The 17144-nt window shown below is 38.1% G+C and overlaps 7 protein-coding genes across 7 annotated transcripts; 2 read left to right on the top strand and 5 right to left on the bottom strand.

Moving 5' to 3' along the window:
• Positions 1 to 41: 41 nt before the first annotated feature.
• On the top strand, positions 42 to 2548 carry MONOS_1851 (uncharacterized protein; the record flags this gene model as incomplete). Its single annotated transcript, XM_067871536.1, has 4 exons — positions 42 to 266; positions 328 to 575; positions 654 to 2034; positions 2278 to 2548. The coding sequence occupies exons 1-4, from the start codon at positions 100 to 102 to the stop codon at positions 2546 to 2548; spliced, it is 2067 nt and encodes a 688-aa protein (XP_067727628.1). The 5' UTR covers positions 42 to 99.
• Positions 2549 to 3331: 783 nt separating this feature from the next.
• MONOS_1850 (uncharacterized protein) lies at positions 3332 to 6070 on the bottom strand (the record flags this gene model as incomplete). Its single annotated transcript, XM_067871525.1, has 3 exons — positions 3332 to 5798; positions 5856 to 5921; positions 5972 to 6070. The coding sequence occupies 3 exons, from the start codon at positions 6068 to 6070 to the stop codon at positions 3594 to 3596; spliced, it is 2370 nt and encodes a 789-aa protein (XP_067727627.1). The 3' UTR covers positions 3332 to 3593.
• Positions 6071 to 6426: 356 nt separating this feature from the next.
• Positions 6427 to 8232, bottom strand: MONOS_1849 (uncharacterized protein; the record flags this gene model as incomplete). Its single annotated transcript, XM_067871513.1, has 3 exons — positions 6427 to 7311; positions 7373 to 7485; positions 7557 to 8232. 3 exons carry the CDS (start codon positions 8230 to 8232, stop codon positions 6787 to 6789), a joined length of 1314 nt encoding a protein of 437 aa, XP_067727626.1. The 3' UTR covers positions 6427 to 6786.
• A 1270-nt stretch (positions 8233 to 9502) lies between these two features.
• On the top strand, positions 9503 to 11169 carry MONOS_1847 (uncharacterized protein). Its single transcript, XM_067871494.1, has 3 exons — positions 9503 to 9682; positions 9745 to 10238; positions 10301 to 11169. Exons 1-3 carry the CDS (start codon positions 9613 to 9615, stop codon positions 11066 to 11068), a joined length of 1332 nt encoding a protein of 443 aa, XP_067727625.1. The 5' UTR covers positions 9503 to 9612; the 3' UTR covers positions 11069 to 11169.
• Positions 11170 to 11645: 476 nt separating this feature from the next.
• Positions 11646 to 13109, bottom strand: MONOS_1846 (uncharacterized protein; the record flags this gene model as incomplete). Its single annotated transcript, XM_067871483.1, has 3 exons — positions 11646 to 12136; positions 12183 to 12747; positions 13107 to 13109. The coding sequence occupies 3 exons, from the start codon at positions 13107 to 13109 to the stop codon at positions 11646 to 11648; spliced, it is 1059 nt and encodes a 352-aa protein (XP_067727624.1).
• Positions 13110 to 14184: 1075 nt separating this feature from the next.
• On the bottom strand, positions 14185 to 15040 carry MONOS_1845 (uncharacterized protein; the record flags this gene model as incomplete). The annotated part of the gene is made up of 3 exons (XM_067871472.1): positions 14185 to 14638; positions 14690 to 14908; positions 15027 to 15040. 3 exons carry the CDS (start codon positions 15038 to 15040, stop codon positions 14185 to 14187), a joined length of 687 nt encoding a protein of 228 aa, XP_067727623.1.
• A 462-nt stretch (positions 15041 to 15502) lies between these two features.
• On the bottom strand, positions 15503 to 16698 carry MONOS_1844 (uncharacterized protein; the record flags this gene model as incomplete). The annotated part of the gene is made up of 3 exons (XM_067871461.1): positions 15503 to 15774; positions 15867 to 16548; positions 16609 to 16698. 3 exons carry the CDS (start codon positions 16696 to 16698, stop codon positions 15503 to 15505), a joined length of 1044 nt encoding a protein of 347 aa, XP_067727622.1.
• Positions 16699 to 17144: the final 446 nt, after the last annotated feature.

The following is a 17144-nucleotide window of genomic DNA, read 5'->3' as shown; positions in this document are numbered from 1 at the left end:
AATTTTTGTCTCACCTAATGTCAATGATCAAATTTATACCATTTTTTACTTTTCAACCGTTTCACATCTTTTTTTTGGTGTTTTTGAGTTTATTTATCAATGAGCTCAACTTCTTATCAACCAAGCCAAGGACCGACAGTTCGAAGTCCGCAAAATTCTTCTCGAAGAGCAAATTCATCAATGGAGCTTTCTCCAAAAGGATCTGGAAAGGATTTGCTTCGAACATCCACTTATTCTTCAACATCCCCAAAAGCGCGTTCAAAGAGGTTTAATAATCATATATTTTTTCCCTAGAAAAAGTAACAATTTAATTTGAAAATTTATCAGTCCACAACAAACAACAAAACTGAATTCTACAAATCCTCGTGTTGAATCTTCTTTGACACAAAAACTCAAAGATACAATTATGAACGATGCTGATGCTGCAAAGGTTATGACTGAAGATATGGATCATATTGTTGCGCTTCAACTGAGTCCGGACGTAATCGCAAATTATCAATTCAAAAATTTTGCGGCTATGAGAAGAATACTTGAATATGGTTCAGATATAGCCCCAACCGAAGGAGCAAATGCAAGTTTGAAAGCATTTATGAAAATTCCTGTTGTAAGATTTTTTTTATTTCGAATAATGTTTGTTATCAACACTAAATAAGAATCACCTTTTGCAGATTTAGGAACCGATGATCAAGTTGGATTTCAAGGAGACATGGAGGCAACAGGAACAGCGAAATTGGAGCCCGTTTTTTCCAATGATGCAGAATTAAGGAGAAAAATACGTGAAAAACTTGAAAGAGAAGCTAGAGGAGAAAAAGAAGATGAAATGATGTATGATGGAGCGGGCAGCGGAGAAGTCAATGCAACATTATCACCAGTAGCAGAAAGAGAAACAGGAGAGAAAGAAAGAGAAAGAGAAAGAGAAAGGGATAAAGAAAAGGAAGCGAAGGAAGTGAAAGAGAAAGACGAGAAGGCGAAAGGAGCACGAACAAAAGTGAAAGCCACGGCAGCTGGGAACACACCTGCCATCACTTCGACAGGCACCAAATCTCCATTCACCGAGCTCTTTGCTGATCCCGAGCGGCAGGTCAAGCGCTCGACGTTTTCTCCGTTCTCTTCGAAGACCGTGCCGCAGCTGGAGCGCCGGGCGGGGCAAGGAGCAGGTGCAGGGAACGGGAAAGGAGGAGTTGGAGGGAGCGGAAAGGGAGAGAAGATGAACGAGATTGAGGCGCTGAATGCGATGATGATGGAAGAAGACGAGGAAGAAGACGAAGATGGAGATGATCTATTTATTGAGTATGAAGAGAAAGTCGGAGAATCTGCAGCTGGAAGCGGCGGCAAGGCAGATACAGGCGCAGCATCTGGCAGCGCGGCGCAGGCACACGCGATGATGCTTGGGAAGAAGAAGAAGAAGAAGAAGATCCGCTTGGGCAAATCCCTGATTGAGCGGACGTTCTCAAAGGAAGACGGGGGAGACGGGAAAGGAAGCGGAGCAAGTGCGGCGACTGTATCGCCAGCGAAGAAGAGGCAGCAACTGGTTGCGCAGGCGATGGCGCAGGGAACAAGCGGAGGAGCGTCTGGTGGAGTGAGTGCGGCGCAGACGCAGTCGGTGCAGCTGTACAAGTCGACGATCCGCATGCAGATGGAGGATGTGCTGATGGGCACGGTGGATGAGGAGGAGATGGGAGGAGAAGGAGAGGAGAGGGGGATGATGATGACGACGTCTTCAGGGATGGGGATGGACGAGACGGGTGGGATGGAGAGAGAGAGAGAGAGAGGGTTTGAAGGAGAGGCCACACAGACAGGGATGGGGGCGACGCGGGAGAGCGGGGCAGCGTCAGCGATGTCCGGAGGGACGTTGGGGCAGACGACGACTTCGGCGATGGGGATGACGACGATGTCTGGGATGGGAATGGGGCAGACGAGGGTGAGGAAGCACCAGCACCCGATGACGGTGACACGGGTGATGGAGCCAAACAACCCGAGAGCGGTGGATTCAGTGGAGAACGAGAGGGACGTGGAGGATGCGCTGCTGCAGAAGTATGAGAGAGAGAGAGAGAGAAAGAGAGGAGAGAAATGAAATGAATGAATTTATTGTTAATCAACATTATTGTTCAATTTTTATATTCTTTTTGTGTGATGCTTTTGTTTCTCTATCTTTCTTAATTTTATTTCTAATTTCATATAATTTTAATATGTCAATTTGTTTATTTTTTTTTCACTTTCTTTCATTCAATTTATTTATTTTTCTTTTTAACTTGTGCTTTTTTCCCCCTCCATCAGATATGTCCACTTAGGCATCACCTCCCCAGCCTACTCAGTGACTGAATTCCAGCGCTTCATGGTGAAGACGCAGGTGGAGGCAGAGAAGGAAGGGCAGGTGGGGACACGGGAGTCCAAGCAGAAGGAAACACAGGTGATGAAGAGATACAATGAGAAGCAGATCACAGAGATGAAGTACACAAGGCAGATTCCGGTGTCTGGGAACTTCGTGATGGAGGTGAAGAAGCCTGTGGCGGGCGGGTCGGCTCCAAGTGATGGAGGAAAAGAATGAAAAGGGGGGGAAAAAAGAATCTTTTTTTTGGAGGGGGGGGAGGGAGGGGGTGGATGGGAAATGAATTGAGGAGGGAAGGAGGAGGAAGAGGAAGAGGTTAAAAATGAAAGATGATAATGATTTTTTTAACGTTGGAAAAGGAAAGAGAAGAGAATCTTTTGAAATAAGAAGAAAGAGGAAAAGGGGCAGTTGAGATGATTGTGAATGGACGAACAAGAGAAGATTTAACATTTATTGTTTGTTATATGAACGAGAAATAAATCGTTTGATTGCTTTTCTCGCCTTTCTCTTTAATAAACACACAAGTCACTTCTTTGCATCTCATTCTATTTCTCATTCGAATTAACTCATTCTTATTCGATCACTCGTTTATTCAAATTCTTTCAATTGATTGACAATATTCTTTCTAAATAAATAATTTTTTAAAAAGAAATTCCCTTGTTGCTATTCTGCATTCACATATTCTTTGATCTTTTCTTCTTTCCTTCCACATTTATCAATTTGATTTTTTCTGAAATCATTCATTTTTCTCAATTATCTTTTTGTCTTTTATACAGAAAAAATTTTAAACAGTTACAACATTATCAATTGTTCATATGCACTTGTGCTGACTTGCCTAATATTTGAAGTTTGAGGTGCAAAAATAACTATTCCTGCTTTTCATGTCTTATTTTTATTTTATTTTTATTTTATTAAATTATATTTTTTTTCATCTTTGCATTTCACCAAATCCACTCTTGTTCTGTCCATTCACAACGAATCTTCTCGGCTTTCAAAATGAAATTTCATTATATTTTCATTTTTTTAATGTTGAAAAATGAAAAATGAAATGAAATAAACGAAAAATTTATAACAGAAATGACATTAATTTACAACTGCTTGTCCTTTACATAGCAAAAAGCTAAGAGAAATTAGTTAGCAATTGCAACTTTCACATAGATAATATCTTCTCACAGCAACAAACAAAAGCAAACTGAATTCGAAAAAAAAAAAAAAAAATAAATCTATTTCTTTTTCGTTTACTCCTCAATTTAATCACATTAATTCAATCAATATTGTAAGGATCATCATCATCAGGCTCAGGATAGTGCGACCGCTTGAACTTCAAACCATCTGAAAGCGACGACTTACCAGAAGAAGAAGAAGAAGAAGAAGAAGCAGAAGAAGAGCTGGAACTGAGTTCTCCTTCAGAACGAGGAGGAGGCGAAACAGAAGCAGAGGAAGAATCAGAAGCATCAGAAGCATCGGCATCTGAATAATCTGAAGAAGAAGAACGAGAGCGAAGAGAACTCGACGAATCTCCCCGTTTTGTGTGATTGTGTCTGTTGGACGTCTTGTGGCGTGAGTGATGATGGTGTGTGGAGTGTGGATGAGCTGACGAATGATGCTTCGAATGATGCTTCGAATGATGTGAATGATGAGCATGTTGACTGTGATGCCGTTTATGCTCTTTGGAATCGCGTGATTGCTTCTTCTCTTTCTTCTCTTTCTTCTCCTCTTTTCTTGAGTGTGTGCGCTTATGTTTTCCCCTGTCTTCATCATGCTCCTTTTCTCTCTTCTCGTTCTTTCCCTTCCCTTCTCTTTCCTTCTCTTTCTCTTTTTTCTCTTTTTTCTCCTTTTTCTCCTTCTTCTCCTCCCCATCTCCAACCGTCCCTGCGAACATCTTCTTCAGCTCCTCCTTCAGCTCCTTGCTGCGTGCCGACGACGAGTCTGCCAGCGCACTCAGCAGCAGCTCATTCTGCGACGGCACAGACAGCCCCGCCAGTCTGCTCATCTTCACCGAGTACTTCATCGACCTCGTCGCTCCTTTGATCAGTTCGGTGCCCTCTTCTTTCTCTCTCTCCCGCGCTTTCTCCAGCTCCCGCAACGCTTTCTCCTCTTTCTCCTTCTGCTGCCGCACTCTTTCCTGCTTCACTTCACTCACCCGCGTCAGAAACCACTCTGCAACTGCATTTATTGCACTGTCAGCTTCTTCTTCTCTTTGAGCTTTGCTTTTTCCCTCACTTCTCCGACTGTCCTTCATCCCCCCTTCTCTTTCCATTCGCTCTCTGCTTTCTTTCCTTTTCTCCTTTCTCTCTCTCTTCAATCTGGCACACTCCACCGCCTTCTGCGCATCCACCGCTGCCATCTCCACTCTGCCCACTCGCAAGTTCAGAGCAGCCCTCACAATCAATGCAACGGCACATTTTGGGTCATACCCGATTGCCTCTTCACACAACTCGTAGCATCTTGCCTCGTCCGCTGCACCCAGCTTCACATGCAGCCATTTCTCTCCTTCCTCGCTGATTAATCGGCTGCTCCAACGCACTTGAGAATCGCCTGAAACAACTGGAAACACGCCTTTGATGACACAGCCTGCAGCAATGGCAGCCTCAGCAGCTCGTTTGGCTGCAAACAGCTCGCCCTGCCGCCGGCGAAGAGAAAGATAGCTTCCGCCTTCTTCGACTGGAGGAGGTGGGAACAGAGAAAATACATAAGAGGAAGTGGCTGAAGAGGAAGAAGCGGAAGAAGACTTCGAAGAAGAAGAAGAAGAAGGAGAAGGTTTTGAAAAAGAATGAGGTGCAAATGAGACAAAGTTCGGAGGAATCAGCTGCCGTTGCATGGTCTGCACGGCATTTGGAGCGTAGAATGCGAAATCTGCCAGCATTGCAGAGAGCAGAGGAGCATTCGTATCAACGTCTGCATCGGAAAGAGAATGAAAAGAGACAGTTAGTTCTGATTGAGTGTCAACAGAATCAATTTGAACAGCTGAATTTGAAGTCGATGCAGAAGAAGTTGTGGAAGGCATGAAAGGAGGAGGATGAGAGTACGTCAGGTCCTGCGGGGCCAAGGAGGATTCAGCAATCAACGAAGAGAATTCAGAAGTGCTTGAAGAAGAAACAGGCTTTTCTCCGTCTTCAAGCGATACTGGCTCCAGAAATGGCCACTGGGATGTGAAGTTGACTGACAAAGAACGCGGAGTCTCGAGCTGTGAATTTTCCGATCCTTCTTCTGTTCCCTCGGCAATGCACTTTGAGATGAGTGAAAATGCAGTGTGATCAGAAATCATTCCGCACCCTTCATACGAAGGCTTAAAATCCTCTCTTTTTTCCATTAAGAAATCATCATCAAGGCGTAATGGAACGATCACTTGCGAAAGTTCGAATTCATTGTGCACAATTGTTGAAGCAATAACAAATGATCCGACTTTAACTTTCAATAATAATTTCCGAACGTTTGTTTCATCAGTATTCTTTGATTCAATAAAACCCTGAAAGACATGTCGAAAGAAAATAAAAAATATTTTTTGTAAAGAAATAAGTCACACTTTTATCTGATATTTTGCTATGTTTGCTAACGAGTTTTCTGTGTTTTTGATCGAACGATTTACTTCCTGTGTAAAAATGTTTAAATTTTTGAAAAGCAATGTTAAAAAATATAGACCTGAATAACATCCACCAAAACCCCACGCTCTGAAATAGAATCTACAACGCAAAGTAGAGTAATATTTGAAGTTCTCAATGCCTCAACAAAAGCAATCATTTTAAACAAAAATAAATTGAGTTTTTTAATTGAAAAATATGAACCTTAAAAATTTCTGATCGCTTCAAAAAAAACGAAGACACATCAACATTTGTTTCATTTTCATTTTCTCCAAATACTTGATGATGTAAAGAATTTATTTTTGGCAATTTTGAAAAGCATGTTTGTTTTCTGTCTTTTTCTTTGGTTAAGCGTCTGTCATTTGTAGCAAGCTGATTACTTGATGGAAGAATTTCATTAAGTTTGATAAGATTCTTTAACCCAGAAATTTTTTGTTGTAGCTCTTGAAAAGCAATTTCTATTTCTTTTTTGGATTGCTCAGCCATTTATTCGGGGAGAGATCACACAAAAAATACTTTAAGAAAAGATGATATAACAATTTTCAAGATTATAAATTCAAAATAGTTAAAATGAAGGTAACCCTTCTTTCGCAAAAAAATAGTTAATATAAATTATTGCAAACGCTGAAAAAAGAACATTATTGAGTCTAATCTGAACGACTTTAATCTTTCATATTTCTTAAATCAAGGTATTCAATTGGATCAAAGTGCATTTCTTTGCTGATGAGTCACATCTTCACAAGGAATCATCCACTCATCAAATAACTGCGACTGATTCAACATTTATTCAAAAATCGAATTCACTAGTTTATTTCAGAGGGGAAAAAATCTGTAGTTTTTGTCATTTGTACATATTTTCAACTACAAATATAACCTTCATTTTCGTGTAGATCTCCTTTTTATTGTTGATCGTCTCTTTTGTCCAACAAATGTTGCACGCGTTTTTCTTTTCTTATTCACTTCACTGAAGCTTTCAACATTATCCAAAGCATCTTCTTCTTTTTCCTTTTCATGATTTTCTTTCATTTTTAGAATGCTCTTCCTTCTTTTTCTTTCGTCGTCATCATCACTGTCATGACCTCCAAAAACAGCCTCAACAACTTCCAAATCACTGCCATCTTCGCTCCCATCGTTTTGCAAGTCCATTCCTTTTGCTGCGCTTCTCGTCATTCTCCTTGGAATAGCTGACAATCTTGTTGCTCTTCTTTTGGATTCTCTAGCTCTGCCTTTAACATTTGCGCTCAACAAGTGAAAATGAGCGTCTATTTCCATGTTTTTACTATCAAGAGAAGGCGGAAGCGGAGGAAGAGAGGCAACGCATTTAGGTCCATGTTCCGATGGCATGACCAATGCAGTTGAAGAAAGTTCAATCTGTTTCTTCAAGAGATGATACTCTCTTACCTGGTTCACATTTTAGCAATAACACAAACAATAGAATTAATTATACAATAAAAACGCAAACCTTCATTTTTCTTTCCTTTCGAGATAAACCGCTCAATGTTTCTTGGAATTTTTCCTTTATCGCCATAACAACCGACAGCTGAGCAACTCTTAATTGAGCTATTCTTGCACAAACTAATCAACAATAGAAAATATTAATTTTTCAACTCGAAATTCATCTGAATCGCAAATTAATCACATCACACATTCTTTTTGAAATTCCAACTTTTTTGCCAGTTCGTTAATCTTTTGTGTGAGTTTGTGAACGCAACCAGATTCACTTTCAGATTTGTCTGAATTTTTTTGTGTGAATTCTTTCTCGAACAGATCGCTTTCTGATTGTTTTTCTGCAACATAACGAATATCTGATAGCTCCTTTCTTTGTTCTGTCTGTTGCATTTGTTCAATTCCAATAAGTGACGATGACTCTTTTATGCTTTCCGAATTTTCAGCTTCTGCAATTGGATTTTGGAAAACTAAATCATCTTTTTCACCAATTATTGGCTCAGAATAAAATGACGAAGATTGAAGGGCATAAACTGCATCAAAAGAAGCTTCCATTTCTTCTTTGTCGATTTCTATTGGTTCTGTAACCGACATTTCAGTGATAATTGACTTTTTCGGCAGCAGCTTCCGTGTATGTCGCTTGCGAAAAAACACTTGTGGAAAATCTGTTGCCTCATCTAATTTTTCCTTTGCATTGTCGTTTCCTTTAGGATTATCTGACGACTCAATTCCAGAAAACCCAGAAATTTCAGCAATCGAAATGTTTGAGCCCATATTGGAGCAATTTTCACAACGGCAATCCACAGAGCATTTCAAAGAATTTTTAAAACATTTGCATCTACCCGAATTACAGCCTCCTTTGCATGAACATGGCATTTTAAATATTTGAACAAATGAATAACTTATCATGGGAGGGAAATAATTAATCCAATTTTTTCCATTGATCGAAATAATTTCACATTTTATATTAAAAAAACAGAATACAATTTTCACTCGATAAGAATTCGAAAAGATAAGAAATTCCACACAAATTTAAAAACCATTGCTTAAAAATATAAAATAAAAGAGAAAGAGAGAGAGAGAGAAATCCATTAAATATGCATTCGCCGCAGAAATTTGAATGATTGATGAGAGATTCGAATAACTTTATTTTTATTTTCATTTTTTTCATTTTCTATCAAAGGCATTGAAGATAAACTAAAAGTCTTCTGAAGTGTCTATCTTTAATTTCCATACAAAAATTTTCAAAAAAATAACTTCCAAAACAGTTGTCTCCCTCCTCATTCTGATGCAACTGAAATAAGGTTCGAGAAAAATCACTTTTTCCAAAACCTCTTTCTCCATTTCATATTCTGAGAAATAGCTTTGTTGGTGCGTTTCTTGAGTGCTTTTTGCAGTGAAGTTGTCTTTTCAACATTCCTCTTCCAATCTCATTCCAACAAAAATCAAAATGACTTTGTCCTTTCAAACCTATTGACATCACCAAATGATATAAATAGATTTCTAAAGATGTTATTTCTAACAAACTTAGAGATCATCTTCTTTGCTATTGGAGCTTCTATCGTTGTTTTTCTCCAAACAGTCATCAACAACAAAAAAATACACAACAATATTTTGCAATCGAAGCTTTAACCTTTATTTTCAACCACTCAACAAGCATGTTTTCATGTTCAAATTGATTTCATTTACTCCATCAGCTTTAAATAATTATTAAGATTTTCATTTCTTTTCATTGTTCGCAATCGAACAAGACATTTTTTTGAAAAGAACAAAAAATACAATAATTATCAAAACATGTCGAACAGTTATAAATCACATGTTCTTGCTTTCAGTTTTGTTTTTTTCACAAAAAATAGAAATTAGCTCCATTCAAGAATTTTGTCAGTTTTCTACCTTTCTCTCTTGTTTTTATCTTTTTCGCTTGAGAGAATAATCCAATTTTAAACAGTAAAAATTATTATTCAAAATTGAAAAGAATTATTTTATTTTATTTTTTTTTTTTTTTGAAAAAAACTTCCAATGACTAATTATCTGTTGGATAAATTAAAAAATATTTTTCGTTTTTTTCCTTATTCATGCAATCCTTGAAGTTTTATTTTGTTTTCTTTTGTTCCACTTTTTCTTCATTGAAAACGAAATTATTTGAATTGTGATCTTTTTTCTTTGTGCGCTACAATCATCTGTGTTTGAATTTATCTTTAATTTTGTTGCTAAAAACAATTTTGGACAAACAAAGAAATTTCAACCAAAAATCAAATGATAATGTCTTGCGGTGATGAGCTTGCTCGTGGAAACAAAGAGATGCCTTCTAATGAAAAGTTATCTCGTTTGAAAAGATTTGATTGTTCCTATTTACTTCAAAATACTTGTGCTGAATAAAATTTGAAGGACTGACACCTGAACAAGAAGATTGCGATAATGTTGAGAAAGAACCGAAAGTTGAGGAAATGGACGAAGTGATGGAAGAAATTGGCGAAGATGATCTTAACACAATTTTAACAACAGAAATTTTTGATGAAATAGACAAAATGATTGAAGAAAAGGAAATGTCTTTCAAAGATCCAATTATGATGCTGAAGCGTGCTGGATATTGGAAAGTGTTGAAATATGCACGGATCGAATGCTTTGAAGACTCTCCATTGAACAAAAGATTTGAAGAGATGATAATAGATGAAAATGAGAAGAAAAAAGAAGAAAAGAACGAAAAGTTTCTGATTGATATCTGTGAATGCTACCTTTTGCTGAATGGCAGGTTTGATTCGGAATTGTTTTCAGTTTGTATTCCCTGCCTTCTGAAAGTGGCCTTGAATAAAGAGGAAAGCAAAGAAACGAAAAAAGAAAGGGACATAGCTCTTTTTTCTTTGAGCAATGTTAGATATCGTGTATTAATATTTCTATTTCCTTTTAGAAATTATTGAAGTTTTTTCAAATATTTTTTGATTAGTGCATTGATAAAGAACTTTACCTCAATGAAATCAAAGAGGTTATCCAACATTATCAGGAACGTCACGACCTCACTCGGCTTGCATATCAGTCTGCTTGGCAGTTTTTGATAGACAGATTAAGCAAAGACAAAAGCTTGGAAGAAGTGATTGCGAATGAGTTACATTTTGCGAGAGAAGCAGCAAGAGAGCTTGAAGAGTTGGTTCGAAATGTGAACTGGAAGAGGAAAGACATAGAAAAAGGAGAAGAAAAAGAGGAAAAAGAAATACTTATAATCAGGAGATGGCTCTTTTCTATTCATAATTCCTTTATATTTTGCAAATTGTGGAATGACGAATATGTTGGACTTATTGGCAGCATCACAGGTGTGTTTCGAGCATTCAAGGGTTATAACAGTGGAATTTGTTATCAATGCAGAGATTTAGAATTTGTTTTATCGAAAAAAACAGATGTGAAAATCGATGATTTGCTGAAGGAAGGTGCAATTGATCTTTTTATGGTGGAAATGAAGCAAACTACTTTAAAAGATGGTTTCATTTTGACGAGTTTATGGTTCTTAATGAATATTATTATGCGATTGAAAGTGAAGGAGAAAGAAGAAATGGAAGCAGCGAAAAGAAAGGGAACCAAAAGGAAAGTGTTTGAATGGATGGAAGAAGAAGGATTTGAAGATAGCATTGTCAGTTTTCATGAAGTTTTTGATTTTATGAACATAAAATATGATTATTTTTTGTCAGAAAAATTTTATGATTTCCTTGTGAATGCTTGATGAAATGAAACTTCATGAATTTGCAGCTTTGAGTAAATGTGTTCCTTTTTTATTCATTCACAAAAGAGAATGAAAACAATCGTTAAAAGAATTTCAATCAATAATTTTATTTCCTTTTTCATAAAAAAAATATGGTTTCATTCAAGAAGAAGAATAAAATGGCAATTATTGGAAAAATTCAAAAGCATCAAAAAACAAGTGATTGCTGGAGAATATTGATTTCAGTTGTTTCAATGTCGAATAAAACATCAAATATGAAGGACAAGAAAATGCTTGATAATGTTATTCAAAAACTGTAGATCGAAAAAGTCAATCATGTTAAATATTCTCTCTTATTCTCTTTCTCTCATTCTCCTTCTTTATCATGTCTGCACACACTTCCAATCAGCAACAAATGTGTTCATCGCTATTTCAATTGCTTTTTGTTCGCAAAAAAAAAATCTATTTGTTGAATCTTTCTTATTCACTTTTCTTGCAGTTATAATTCCCTCTTCTTCATTTCAATTATTCTTCGTTCCATTTCCAAAACACTTTATTGAATATTTCTTTAAAAATTGAAAGAATGAAGCTTTCTTTTCTATCCATTTTCTTCAAATCCATTTTCCTTCTCCTTCTTTTGCAGTTCTTTCGTTGCCTGCCGCATCAATAGCCGCCGTGACATCAGCCATTTGTTCGATGGCGACGAAAACATCACCTCTTCGTTCGCGTTGTGCAGCTCCCCCATAATGTCCTTCATCATCCGCTTGATGTCTGCCTGCCCTTCTTCTCCTTTCCTCTTCCTTCTTCTTCGCTTCTCGCTTTCCTTCTGCCAATTCCATCCCCCAAAGTCACCACCCATCCCTGACGAATGCAGTTTTTGTCTTTCTTCGTTCGGCCTGGCTGTCTCCGATGCTGATGTCGGACTGCCCTTCTTCTTCCCTTTGACTTCATCTCCATCATCATCACCCTCTTTTTCAGTCTCTTCTTCTTCTTCTTCTTCTTTTTCTTTCCTTCCTTTGTGGTGCACCATCTTCTCACCCTCTCCATTAAAGCTGCTTCCCCCAACCGTCTTCACAATCTGAAAACTGTCTGCGAAGATCCAGGCCAGAATAGGCGTTGGAAGAAGGTGAAATACGAATGGATGCTGTTGCCGATGATGCTAACTGTTCTTGGCGAGTGGCTGAGGATGCAATGGATAAGGAGGAGCTTGGGGTATTTGGTGTGTTGGGAGTGTTTATTGAATGAGCAGGAGATGGAAAAGTGGAAGAGGAAGAAGTAGTACAAGAAGAAGAAGAAGGGTAAAAGGACTGTGAGACAAGCTGCTGTGACAGCGTCGACGATTGTCTTGTAAATGGAACAAAGTTTGTGTCAAACGAAGTCGTTGATACCGAAGACGGACTCACTATGCGCGACGAAGACGCAGGCAGAACAGACGACTTGTTGATGCCTGTCGAGTTGTGAGAAGAGGGCGTGATGTTGTTTGAGTGAGATGTGGAGGCAGAGGTTGTTGCAGATAATGATGATGGACATGATGATGACGAAGAGGATGATTGGGATGACTCGGATGCAGAGCATGTGACAGTGGAAGACGACGCAGTCACAACAGACGCCAAAGAGGTGAACGAAGTGAGCGACACACAGCCACCAACAGCTGGCCCAAATGAAGAAGACGACAAAGCAGCACCACAGCAACCAGACGACTACGACGGCTACGAAACAAAAAAGAAAAAGAAATGTATTTTCCCTTGCTTGGTGCTGTTTCTAGGTTAAAAGAAATATGAAAATACGTTTTGATTATTTTTCTCTTTATCTTTTTCAATTCAATTTTCCTTTTTTTCTTCCTTTTCCCCATTTCCATTCATCTTTTTCCTTCTTTCTTCCTCTTTGACAGTTTATTCTTTTCTCTCCATCTCTCTTTTCTCTGTCAAAATTCTGTCGCTCTTTGCACAAATCATCTTATTAAATATAACTTCTTTCTCGTTTTCCTTTCTCTCCCTTTCCATTATCTTTGCTTCTTCTTCTAATATCCTCAAAATCTCATATGTTAATATCCAAGAACCATATCAGAAGAATTTGTGGCAAGGAAAAAATGTCCCTCTTCGTTTGATTTTCTCCACTTTGGCTTTATTTTTCTAATTCTTTTTCTTCTTATCAACTTTTTTTTATTTTTGTCCATGAAAATTCTCCCATTCCGTTGATCTTTTTAAGTGTTTGTAGTCTGAAATAAATTCGATCATTTTCCTCTTCTTTTTTTGAAGAAGGCTTCGAAGCATTCTTGTTCTTCTTCCCTTTTTCTCTTCATCTTTCTTTTATTATATTTCTAAAAAGCCATCCTGTTTTTTTCTTGCCAAGTTTTTCTTTCATAGCAATCGAATTATCTTCCTTACTTCTCTTTCACTCTCATTCCAACTTTGCTCTTTCTCTTTCTCTCTCACTCTCACTCACTCACTCACTCACTCACTCTCTTTCTCTTTCTTTCTCTTTCTCTCTTTCTCTCTTTCTTTCTCTTTCTTTCTTTCTTTCTCTCTGGACTTTCCTTCAGAAACATAACTGATAACTGATTCAATTCTGGTTTCATTCAACAACAACAAAATGAACTCTTTAATCTGGAATAATCCGAAGATATCATCATCCTCAGATCTTAACGAGATTTTGTCTATATTTCAATAATGCATTGATCATTAATGCTATGCAATTGTCTCATGTCGGAAGTTAATGGTTCTGGAAAAAATTTTTATTAATTTAATTTTTGTGTTCAAAAAAATCAACAGAAAAAATATTTATTGTGATATATTTCCATCAAATTTAAATGAAAAAAGTTGTATTTTATAATAAATGATGTGAAACAATCATCCATAATAATTTTTAGGGTTCGAAAAAGAAGCAATTTAATTTCCCTTTTATCAAAAATTTATTTTTCAATTAGAGATTTCACATTTGTTTGTGATTTAAAAATAAACAGTCCCCAATTATTAAAATCAAAGTGCAAATAAATATACTTAAATATTCCTTCTTTTAAAAGAACTTATGCACAAAAATAACACAATAAATTTTGATCAAAACGCATAAAACAAAAATAACATATAGTTGAGTGATATTTTGTATATAAAAAAACACATTTCCGATATACAAAACAATTAAATTCGTTTAGAAATAGGAAAAAAGATTAGAAATGAAAAACGATATTCAATTCCTTCTCTTTCATTTGAGATCAAATGTTCGTTTGGAATTTCTGATACCATAATGACCACAGCTTTTGACACTTTCCATTCCTTCAAAATTTCTTCCTTCTTTGATTGAGCTCTTGTTCTGATAATAAACATTTTGTCATATTCAGTATCCTCTTTTTCATCTTCCTTTGGTTCTTCAATCATCGAAGGCATTATTGCTTGGGAGTCGTCGGATGCTTGGATTCTTTCGTTTCTTTTCCTCATATTGTACTGCTTCTTCACAATTGCAACCTTCTTGTCATCATTGTTCTGGCTTTCTTTCCTTCCTTTCTGTTCGTCTTTTTCAGCGTGCTGTGCCCACTTTATCGATCTTTCTGGTGATGAAGCAATCACCCTGCCCATTGATGAGGCAAAATACTCCCTGAAGTAATGTTTAACCAATATGTTTGTTTGTGGCGAAAGACGAGCAAACTTTGCAATCTGCACTGGAGGAATACCTGCCAATGTCAAAGCCGAAATCGAAGCTGCCTTGATTGAGTTTGGAGTAAATGTGTCTGGTATCCCGGCGTTTGTCAGTGCTTCCTTGGCAAGTTTGCGAATCCCTCCAGGTGTCAACTGGGTAAATGTGTTTGAATAGAAAGAGAAAACAGTTTGTGCTTGTGTTGGCTTATTGAACTCTCTCCCACCAGGTCTAAGTTGCGAAAGCTGGATAAATCAATGACAACTCTGATTAAAATGGAACAGCAATCTCCGTGCGTGTCTCCGAAGTTCTCATTCTCGTGTCAAGATATATTCCTTCTTCTTTAAACCTTGAATTTCTCATGTCTATTCTCTCAAGCTATGTAAATCTGCAGGCTGAAAATAACATTGTTAACACAATCACATTTATTGTCAGTTGCTTAAAGCTCAGTGACTCATTCGGTCCCTGATCTGCGAAATATTTCAACAACGTCTGTGGGTTCCAAATTTCTCTGTTTTCTTTTTTCTTTGACCTGCTTGTTCTTCTGAACGCTCTGAATAGCATCTTAATGAGTGGGATATCACCTAAGCACGTGTTGAAAACAAGACTGGAATAAAAAGAAACTACAGCTCTTGTTATTTGCAGGCACGTGAGCGACATTTCTCCATTTCAAAGGGATAAAAATACGAAGGCCAAATTCGATGCCCAATCGAAAATTTTGCCTAGCATTTCTTTGTGGCAACATTCATCCCATTGCTTTCCAAAATGTGCAAAGCCGAAGAGGAATCCTTTCCACGTTGTCTCCGCTATTCCCTTGCTAAACTCCTATGCAAAATCGGTTGAGAAAGCTTTTTGCTCCAAAGTACGTTTCCGCAATTCTTCTCCATCACGCTGAATGGATTCAATAACACAATCCTCAACCGTCCTGGAAAAAGACCGGCATTCGTCAATTTCATTCAAAGGCCTTTCTGTAACACTTCCTTCTGCAGCTTCCAGTCCCAGCTCCTGTGTGGTATCGACGTCAAAAGAGCGTCCCCGTTCTGGCCTCTCCAGTTCGGCAGGAGTAAGATCACTTGTGCTTTCTCCCTTTTCGCTTTCTGAATCGTTGATACAATCAGCGACACACGAGGGTGAGACAAAACAACTTCGTCTTTCCATGAAACCATGAGACCATTTTCTGCAATCAGACTGTTGATGCCACACAATCTCTCCAACTTGTGATTGTGACTTGCTGCAAACGCGTCCAGTGTCGGTGTCCTCTGAGCTATCTTCAGAATCTCCAGCAACTCTTCTGCTCGCACTTCGTAATCCCCTGCTCTTTCTAGTCCTGACAACGCGTCTTCCCTTATGTTCTTAATGCCTGGGATGTGTGTGGCTCTCATCTCTATATGTGTTTCTTCCTTCCATCTCCATATCTTTCTCAGTGCGGGTCTCAAGTTCTTTCCTGCATTCCATCTGTTTATATTATAGACAACCGCTGTATTGTCCGATCTCAGATGCAGTCGACTGATTCCGTTCCTCTGGAGCGCTGGGCCAAAATTGTTGAGAGCTAACCACTCTTCCATTAATTCCCTGTGATTAGATGACTGTTTCGCAAGTTGCTGTGGAAACCGATTGTGTGCGTCTGACAGTTGATTGTTGAATGACAGCGTAGCCCCCAACGCCACTTCCGATGCATCTGTTGTCATCACTGCCTGTGGGACAAACACTGGAATTAGACTGCATTGAGGGCGTGATTTCAATATCTTCCTCCATTGCAAAATTTGTTGTGTTATGGATGCGTTGATTCTCATCTGTCCGTTCCATCCTTGCAACTCCAATCCTTTTTGGAAGAGGCGATACATGGAATGCAGCCAAAGTGAAGCGTCTTGCTGAACAAAACGGATTGGGCTGAGTTTTCAAATAAACGAGGCGAAATCTCTTATTCTCACCTTCTTGGCTTTAACTGCTCTCTCTTTCCATTTGTCCACATCTTTCATCAATGCAAGTCTCCTGTCTTCCGTCAACTGGACCTCTATCATTTCCGAGTTCCATCTGTTTCCAAGAAAAACAAACTCTCAACAGATTGATAAGTTGTGTTTATCCTTGTTCACTAACAACACAAGCTACTCTATAAACTGAGCAATCTCCTCCGTAATTCTTTTAAAAATGCATTTGATCTTGATGTGATATTTGCAGATCGTCCAAATAAGCTGCCAACTGCACATGCCATCTTCTTCTTATTTCCTTCGTCACTTTCCTCATCACATGTGTGAATATTCTGGGTGCATCTACGAATCCGAAAGGCATTCCTTTGAATACGTTATCTTTTCAGAGAAATCTGAAAGCGAGATATGGTTTGAGATTCTTTGAAACTGGGAGAAGATAATACGCCTGATGAAGGTTTATCGTCACTGCCCAATCTTCTTTCAACAATATTCTCTCCACTGTTCTCACGTTTTCGCATATGAAATGCGTTCTGAGGACA

Source organism: Monocercomonoides exilis (assembly GCF_001643675.1).
Source record: "Monocercomonoides exilis strain PA203 chromosome Unknown scaffold22-1379369, whole genome shotgun sequence".
Classification (NCBI taxonomy): Eukaryota; Preaxostyla; order Oxymonadida; family Polymastigidae; genus Monocercomonoides; species Monocercomonoides exilis.
This window is presented reverse-complemented; position numbering and strand designations above follow the sequence as displayed.

Excerpts from the sequence above, each read along its gene's own strand:
- MONOS_1847 (XM_067871494.1), top strand. The coding sequence starts at position 9,613 with ATGATAATGTCTTGCGGTGATGAGCTTGCTCGTGGAAACAAAGAGATG. Across the intron at positions 9,683-9,744 it reads TTCTAATGAAAAGTTATCTC|GACTGACACCTGAACAAGAA; the intron begins GTTTGAAAAGAT and ends TAAAATTTGAAG. Across the intron at positions 10,239-10,300 it reads TGAGCAATGTTAGATATCGT|TGCATTGATAAAGAACTTTA; the intron begins GTATTAATATTT and ends TTTTTTGATTAG.